This window comes from Miniopterus schreibersii, assembly GCF_964146895.1.
Source record: "Miniopterus schreibersii genome assembly, chromosome: 2".
NCBI classification, from domain to species: Eukaryota; Metazoa; Chordata; class Mammalia; order Chiroptera; family Miniopteridae; genus Miniopterus; species Miniopterus schreibersii.
Window position 1 is genome coordinate 71942471 of NC_138102.1, and position 9352 is coordinate 71951822.

The window sequence follows — 9352 nt, forward strand, 5'->3', positions numbered from 1 at the left end:
TTAACATTTTTATTATCGTTCATTTATTAGTTTGTTCGTCTATTAGTAAATATGAGTTTTAGAACCGAGTAGTACATAGTTGCATTTCTAACATGTATTTTATTTTTGTGAAATTATAAGATTTGATTAAACTCTGAAAGAGCCCGTGGATTTCTTTATTTACCTAACCATCCACTTGATTTCAGAAAATTCTCTGGTTAAATATTTGAATGATAATGTCTGATCAGTGAAATCTTTGAGTGTTTTTCAAATTATTCCTGATCATAACTTTCTTTCATAACTTTTTTTCATTATCTTTCTCAGAGGTTGTCTGTGATTATTGGGTATCTGTAGTGCTTCACTAAACAAATTTAATTTATGCTGCTTTGATTTCTAGTCAACTTATAAAATAATTTGTCAGAGGATGAATGTGTGGGAAAATATCAGAGAATTATAATTAAGATTGTTTTACTTTATTTGAGACTTTAAAAAATGTCAGTAGTAAAGTGTGCTTTAATTCATTTATTTTTCTTTGCCCTCAGGTGGATCTCCATACTTAGCAACCAAAATAAATGAAGCAAAAGACTTGTTGGAAGAAACCACCAAACACTGATGAATGCTCAAGGATTACTCTGAAGGAAAGGGGGGTGAGGGGGCTTAAAAAACAAAGTCCTGCATATTGAATCTAAACCACCACCGTCAACATTTTCATACATGTGCTAACCCTAAATAATAATTTATTCCACTGTTAAGCAGTATAATAATAAAAGATTAATAATCTGTCTTTTTATTATCTTTTAATGGAAAACCTTAAAATTCTATAACTGGTATTTTTTTCTTATTGTCTTACTTTCTCTGTGATAGTCATAAATTTTAATATTTTGTTCTGTTTTAAATCCCCCATATTCTGCTCCCCCCCACAAAAGTATGCAAAAAATATGATTATTAGTAATGTAATTGGTATTTGTAAGCAATAAGTGGAATTGTTTTTACTGCTTACACAGGGGTGGGCAAAAGTAGGTTTACAGTTGCATGTGACATTCTTTTGAGTTAATAAAGCTATTGTAATAATCATAACCTGCATGGGTTTTTTTCCATATGAACAACTATGAACCTACCTTTGTCCACCCCTGTGTTTATACTCACATCGTCCCTGTATCCTCAGAAATTACTGCTATGCCTGTGTAAGGGGTTTTAAATGTTTTGAGACCAAACACTGACTGCCATCCCATGGGGAAATGATCTGAAGCTTAATGGAATTTACAAAATAGTGTTTTCTAAAGTAGTGGTTAGGACTCGTTAAAGAACTCTGCTCTCTCTGAGATCCTATAGAGCTGAAGCATGAGAACTTGGAGAGCTACTAAAATGATTAAAGATTTACAAAATGAGCCCTATGAGGAAAGGCTGAAAAAAGCTGTGAGAAGTCTGAGGAGTTTGTGTTTAATTATAGTCTTCTGGTACTGTATATTTATTCAGTTATTCATTCCAAATATTTATTGACCACTTAAAGTGTGTAAGATGCTGTAGTGAGCCCTCTGGGAGTTACAAGTGTGAACGAGACATGGTTCCTGACCCAAAGGAACTAATATTTTTAATATTTTAAATTGAGAGCATTGGCGGAGCTTCATAGAGTAAGTGGCATGGAGCTGGGCTTTAAAAACAAGATATACCATAGGATTGATGGGTCAGTGTGTTTCTTCTGAGATAGTCAGAATAGCAGAAATGGGATATTAATTACTGTGACTAGAGTGCAGGGTTTCTCAAAGCAAGGTGTTGACATTTGGTCTTGAAGGGCTGGCCCTCTCGTTTACACTGCATTATTTTTTCAAAACAGCCTCTGGTCATTATCACTTTTCTATTCCAAAAGTGAGAAAACAGATTCAGGTACAGAGTACCAGCATTATTTTCCATTATGTACTATACAAAATCTGGGTTCATCCCAAGTAAGCTGAACTACTGTATTTCATCTATCTGAAAATACTTTTTAATATTCTAGATGCATCTTTCAGCTTATTGCATCTTGTAGTTCGGGAGTTCTCAGTGTTGGCAATATTATCAATATCGAGTTGAATAACCCGTTTGTGGGAGCTCTCCTGTGCGATGGGGGATGGTGGGCAACACCCATGCCTGTGCCTGCTAAAGGCCAGTAGTACCCCTCAGTTGTGACGACTAAAAGTGTTTACAGACATTGCCAGATGTCCCCTGGTTGAGAGCCATGCTATAAATGCTTTGTATTTTTTTCTTTTGGCACATAAAATGGCCTAACTTAAAACTGATTGAATTTCGGAGTTAGTAAAATATCATTCTTGCTTTAAAGTCTCATTGCATGTCCTAATTTTATTGTACTTTTAGTGTTTTTTATTTTTCTGCTCACTGTTATCTCTGTACCTCAGGTGCCCGTCTAATCCTCAGATCTTCACATGTTCCTGGAGATCATTGAAGACCAAGCTAAAATGTATCTCTCCTTTTCTGGTGCTTCCAGTAAAAGTAATATGAATCAACTCTCTGGGAGCAGGGACCATATCTGTCTTGTTTACTGCTACATTGGCACCCAATAAATATTTGTTGAATGAATGAATAAATTCCCATACCACTTTATTCCTCACTTTACAGTACTTATATCGTGGTAGCGTGTGTAACATGCCTTATTTCTCCACTAAAGTGTAAGAACCCTTAGAGCAAAAATGTTGTCATCCATCTTTGTAACCTCTCCAGTGTGGAGCACTTGTATTTAATAGACATCATAGGTTGTAAGTACTAAGAAAATGTTTTCTGAATAAGTATACTTCAAAAAATGTTACTGCTAATTTTGAAAGTTATGCTAAGCAATATTTGGGCACCCTCAGGACATACGTTTTAATTGACGTATTTTCTGATGCATGCTATATGCATGAGAATTTGATTTCCCAGCATTAGCTTGGAATTTCTTTCATTCCCATTTTCCTGCTAAGCATGTGCCTCGGAGTTAGATGTGGTTTTGAATATTATCCTCCTATTACATGATCTTGGGCAGTGTCTCTAGTTGCCTCATCTATAAAATAGAGGAAATGATGATCCTAGTGAGGTTGTTGTAGGACATAAGGATGTGTAAAGCGTTTAGTCACATAGCAGATGCTCAAAAAATATAATTACTTCTTTTACTGCTCCTTTAGGTTTAAATCTTAGAATACCTTAGATTAAGGTTTGAGGTGTGTTCCAGTAATTATTTATCTTACTCTTGAATCTCCAATTTAGGAGCACGTGGTGGGGATGGATCATTTCTGCTTCATGTAGCCTCAGTTGGGGCAGAAGGAGCCACTTCATGTTAGCACTGGCTGCCGGCTGGGCGCCCCAGTTCCTCTTCACGGAGGCTTCTCGGGGGCTACTAGAGCATCATCACAGGGTGGTAGCTCGTTACAAGAGAAACTGGTCCCAACAGACAGGAAGTGGAAGCTGCCACTCCACCTGGGTCTGAACACGGGCAGTTCTGACAGTCATAGAGCCTGCCTAGATTTCAGAGGGAGGGGATATAGAGGATCGTAAAACAATAAGTGGTCATTATTATGCCGCAGGGCAGGATTTGGGTCGCCCTGGTCCCCCAGCCCTAGTCAAATCAGTTAAGGCATTGTTTTTAAAAAAAGTAGAATTTCAGTACAATTAGCTGAAGCAGTTTCAGATGATACAACTGTTTTAGGTAGCTATTCAGTAGTCATTCTCAAAGTGGCAGTGTCCTTATAAAATTGGATTTTAAACAGCTACCCACCCTCAACTCCTTATTATCTGTAAAGGCTTATTTGAGTGGTTACCTATCTTCAGTAAAGATTGCTTTGACATATTTGCTGTCATCGCATATTCTTCTTAATTAAGTTCTTTGTTGATATTGCAGCTTCTGTTTATTCTTTTATCTTAGGTGCAATCTGAGGGAGCAGGACAGACTTTTTAAAAGCAAAACAATTTCTCAGATTCCAGAGAAAGTGTAAGTCAAATGGACAGTTAATTAAAGGGGAGCCCAGGATGCCATTTAGACTATGGTTGATGGTGCCAATCTCCAGCATAAAGTCTAAAGTGGAGAGAAGTTACTAAGGAAAAAGGATGTCGATTGTGGAAGACATTGTTTTATTTAGTCTTGAAACCATTCCTTTATTTGGTTTGAAGTGCATTTTAGCCATTCAGCAAATATTGTACACTTAGTACATCCTGCAGTAAAGATAAAATAAATTCATTCTTAAAATGTATAGTATGCTCAAACTAAATAGAAAAAAATTCTTAAACATAGAGGACTTTTTTTTCTTGACACTTTTGAATTAAGAAATACAGGCTTATGATTACCCAGCAGGGTCATTAGCAATAACATATTTTATCCAAGTACAGAAATTCTTTGGTTGTCATGGGAAACCTCAAACACAGAACAGAACTTTTAATGACATATCTTCAACACATTTGGCAATTAGCTTAAGGTAGTTTTATGACATTTGTCAGAGAAGATGAATTAGACAGGCCTTTAATGTCAAAAATGTGAAGTTTCTCTGACTCAACCCACTTAGAACAAGCTACCAAGGCAGAGTGAGAAGTGAAAATCCAAGTAGGCCAACTCATTTCACACTGAGAGCCACGCTATCCACGGGCACTCTGTACCTCACTCAGCAGCCACCTCTCAGAATGAGGCCTCCTGCTGCAAGGGGGATTTGATGGCAGTGAGTAAATGTGTCAGCATCGTACCTCCCTCCCAGTGGAAAGGCAACCCAAAGAGCGTATCTCATTAACACTAGATTAGTATCTACTTGTCATGAATTATGAGCTAAAATTTCATTTATGGTAGAGTTATACATATTAGGAAATTAGAATTTTGTTAGAATAATTTATTAGCTGGAAAAGTTGAGGTTTTCTGGGCTCATTTTTTTAGGTGGAATCTAAGTGATCTGGATTATTGCCTACCAGTGAAATTGCTGGGCATGGTAGACAAAGAAAATGTTCCTTCTAATGATTTTTATGAGCTGAGTAGCTATTGTTCCCAGCTGAGTGCTCTTTTCCTTTTTATATTGTTGCTGAGCAAAAGAATTTATAAAAAGCTTTTTAAAAAAAAAAATATTAAAACCCCTGCTCAATTGAAATGCAAGTTCATTAAGTACTGTTCATTTCTCTTCCTGCCATAATAGCCCTCTCCCCCTCTGCTCTATTCAGAAGTGCCTAGCAGCACTGGTCAACATTTGAAGTCTGAACAGACCATTCTAGATATGCAATCTGCAATATTAAGAGTGAGTTTAATTTCACATCGGCAGGGTATGATCACTCAGGCTACACGTTAGCCCCAAATTTCAAATTCTTACCTCAACTTAGAGGAAGAAAATGCCCCTGGAAAATTAGCAGTGGGAAACTTAACCTGATTTTGACAAGATGAAAATCATCTTGAGATACTGCTGCAATGCTAAGCTATAATGCTAAAGACCAAGAAATGAGAATCGGCTCCTTTTCATAAACCCAAAATACTTCTTTAAATTTTTATTTATTTCAGGGCGAGAGAACCCGATTTGTTGTTTCCACTTACTTATTCATGCATTCATTGGTTGCTTCTTGTATGTGCCGTAACCAGGGATCAAATCCATAACCTTGGCATATCGGGATGATGATCTTATCAACTGAACTACCCAACCAGGGCTTAAAATATCTATATATTTTAATCTTCACCTGAGGATATGTTTTTATTGATTTTGGAGAGGGAGGAAGGGGGGGAGAGAGAGACATCAATGTGAAGGAGATACATCAATCGGTTGTCTCCCATATGGGCCCCAACCAGAAATGGAACTCACAACCTGGGTATGTGCCCTGACCAGAAACAAACCTGCAACAACATTTTGATGCATGGTGTGACACTCCAACCAACTGAGCTACCTGGCCAGGGCTTAAAATTTTTTTATTTTTAAAAAAAAATATATCTTTATTGATTTCAGACAGAGGAAAGGAGAGGGAGAGAGAGAGGTAGAAACATCAATGATGATTAGTCATTGATAGAGCCCACAACCTGGACATGTGCCCTGACCGGGAATCGAACCCTGATTGCCTGGATCCTAGGTCGACGCTCAACCGCTGAGCCACGCCCAGCCGGGCTTAAAATATTTTAATAATAGCTAATTCTTAAGTACCTTATGCCAAGCTTCCTATCTACATTATCTCAATTTTCATAGCACCCCTAAGAGATTGGTACTATTATTATCCCCATTTTACAGGTGAAGAAACAAAGGCTCAGAGGAGTTTAGGAACTTTGCCAACATTATACAGCTAGTAAGTGGTGGGACTAGGATCCAAATCCAATTTGGCTTGGCTCTGAAGCACATGCTCTTCCCATTATATTGTACAAATACTAGGTACGTGGGAGTCATAGTCAAATGAAGGGACCTTCGTGGCTCTTGGCTCATTCTTTGGTGGTTGTGATGTTTGGTTATAGATTGTGAAAGTAGGTTTATGGAAGGATCCAGTGTCATTGGCATTATGAGCAAGGAGTACCTCATGTCTTTAGTTCTGCCCTGGAAGCTTACGCTGTGCATCCAACTGCACGTAGAAAAAGTTCACTTGCAGAGTTTATCAGTGTGGGCTTCTCTGACTTAGAGGGAGGAAACTGATGAGGTTTTATTTGAAACACTCATAGGCAAGGAGAACACCTAGCGCAGGTTCGGAAGAGCTCATGAAAGTGAAGCAGCAGAGCTTGGGAGAGAGGAAGAAATTGTGCAGTTAAATAGAGATGAGAATAAGAAGGCTGAATTTATTGAGAGGAGCAGAGAGGCAATGAAAAAAATTCAGGATAAAAAGTGAAACAACTGGCCCGGCCAGTGTGGCTCAGTGGATTGAGCGTCGTCCCATGCACTGAGAGAGGTCACTGATCTGTTCCCGGCCTGAGTACATGCCTGGGTTGTGGGCTCAGTCCCCAGGAGGGGGCATGCGATCAATGTTTCTCTCTCATTGATGTTTCCATCTCTCTTCCTCTCCCCCTCTCTAAAAAAAATCAATAAAAACATTTTATTTTTTAAAAAAAGTGAAACAACTGAAACAAAAAGATAACTTGCAGCATTTGAAAGGGAATTACAGTGCTCCGTAGAAGTTTTAAAAATTGCTTTCCAATATTCTTAACTGTGAACTGGGTTATTTGTTCGTGCCATGCTTTTATGCCAAATTCCAATATTATATTTTGCACAGTTATAGGGTTTCTAGTATAACCCATAGAACTTTAGTCGCCACTGAAGAAAGTCTTTGAAATTATGCTTTCAGCTGCTCTAATCAAGTAGTGAAAAGATTCTAACCTCTAGAGGTTTCTAACACCTCATGACTAATGCTCATAATTGACTTGTGAGTTCCTTGAACATTAAATACACCTATATTAAAAAGTAAGTGCATTCCAAAACCAACTTAGCCATCTTTCCATTTATCTACTGCTTAGATTATCAGTGCTTTTGCTCTTCTATGAATGTGGACAATCAAGAGTTGGTTTCAAAAGTGTTTACATTTTGGTTTCCATGCCTGTGGAGCAGGAAGAAATGATCTAATATCTGTCCCCTGGTGGAGAGATGTCAGACTATATCTGCGAAGCCTGCGTCTCGGGCTGTCCGGGAATGTTGTATAGTGCATCGTTGCGGGAACGGCAGCAGGTACACACAGCAGTGCAGCTCCCTAATTAACCCCGCTCGGATCTGACTTATGCTCTGCTCCTCAGCTTCTAGATACTTAGGCATTCAGTTTTCATTCTAGTCTATTCCATTTTATGCTCACATACTGTATACTTGTTTGGGGTTTTTCCCCCCTTGTAAACAGATTTTTAAAAATCTAATACGTGAAAATAGGTAAATACTATTGTGTGTGTTTTGCTTTAAAATTGTGAAAGGTACTTTTATCTTTCTAGTTTCCCAGTACAGTTAAAATTAAATCTGACTTGTTAAAATTGAATTTACACTCAATTTTTCTGTTGTACAGCTGTTAAAAGATGCTAACCTTACGTAACTTCATCTACACTGTGAGCTCTCATACAGGCACTGCTTTTTTTCCCCATCATTGTGAGATGTTTGGTCTAGCCCCTCAGGACATAGTATTGATTCGTTAACTTCTATAAACAGGTATCAGAAAATAAAATCATAGACATGCAGATTTTCTCAGAAGAAGTTCATGAAATTTGTGTTTTTACCCTCATACCCAAATAAGCAATGAAAAAATAGAAATTAGCCCAACAGTACTTTAAAATTTACTTTTGTATTTCTCTTGTAATGCAAATAACAAAGAAAGTACCTGGTTCCTTGGTTTGTTGACTTATTTCTTGCTGCTGGTATCTTCGTATCAATTTTTGGCCTGCAGCACTTTTGACTGCATAAAGGACTCTAAACATAGGCCTTGGTAATAGAAATGCTGACACAACCAAACTGTCGCCCCTAATATACTGTTGAGTGTGCCTGCACAAATGCCTGGATCCCCGCTTCGGGGACGTGAAGAATGAGGCCGCCGTGAAGAGTAAGTCTAGCCCCTAACAGGAGTTGAGGCGAGATGGATGTGCCTCTGTTTCCCCTCCGCCACTGCATCATCTTCCTCCCCCTTCCCCCACACTGCCCAGTGGAGTGGTCACATCTCAGTGACCTACCAAGGCCAGGTAGACGTTCAGTGGGTGCAGGCACGCTGCAGTCACTTCACTGGTATGGGAGAAGCTTGCTGTCATCAGTGATCTGTTTTCAGATGAGTAGAGGAAGGCGGACTGACAGCGTCGGCCTGACAACATGAAGGGTCTACCTACCATAAAACACAAGTCTGAATTTTGTTTTGTCAGGAGGAAAATGTTTTTCACAGCAGTCCGGTGAATTAAGAACAGTATACAGGATCACATGGTGAATGTGTCATCTCTGTTGATGCGGTTTACATATGGAACATCGATTTTCTTTACAGACATAATTCTAACAAATGTAATGAAGGGGAAAATCAGAGAAAACTAGAACATAACAATTGATAAAATTATTCATTTGAATTTTTTTGCTCAAAATATACACAAAGCTGCTATTGCCTACATATTCTCTATGGAGAAATACAAAGACAGATGATTAAAAGTGTTACCGCCTTTTTTGAGGATTGATTTTTTAAAAGAGCAAGAAGGCCTAAAGGGTGGTTGCCAGAGTCTGGTGTGGCTCAGTAATGCTCTCGGTTAGTTACAGCTTCTTCCCTTAGGGCTCCGAGTAAAGCTTCTGCTGTGAGCAGGTCTGAGTGCCTCTTGTATTTCTTTATACTAAGGGACTAGGGTGTTTTCCCCCAAAGCCGAGCTGCCAGTTACTCCTGGGGAAGGAAGAACAGTTTGGCTGACAAACTTGTCGCCAGTCTAACTGGAAATATCTGGAGCCACGGACACCTCGTTAGTGAGGTCAGCAGGAGGTCA

The 9352-nt window shown here is 38.7% G+C and overlaps 1 protein-coding gene across 2 annotated transcripts in view; it reads left to right on the forward strand.

Moving 5' to 3' along the window:
* Positions 1-2577, forward strand: part of DNAJC15 (DnaJ heat shock protein family (Hsp40) member C15) — a 61281-nt gene extending 58704 nt beyond the window's left edge. The window contains exons 6-7 of one of the 2 annotated variants that reach the window (XM_081129741.1): positions 522-626; positions 2373-2577. In XM_081129741.1, coding sequence (XP_080985867.1) covers positions 522-592 — 71 coding nt within the window. In that variant the 3' untranslated portion in view covers positions 593-626; positions 2373-2577. Of the gene's footprint in view, positions 1-521 lie in introns of both variants that reach the window. The other variant, XM_081129740.1, reaches the window with a different exon arrangement.
* The last annotated feature ends 6775 nt before the right edge of the window (positions 2578-9352 follow it).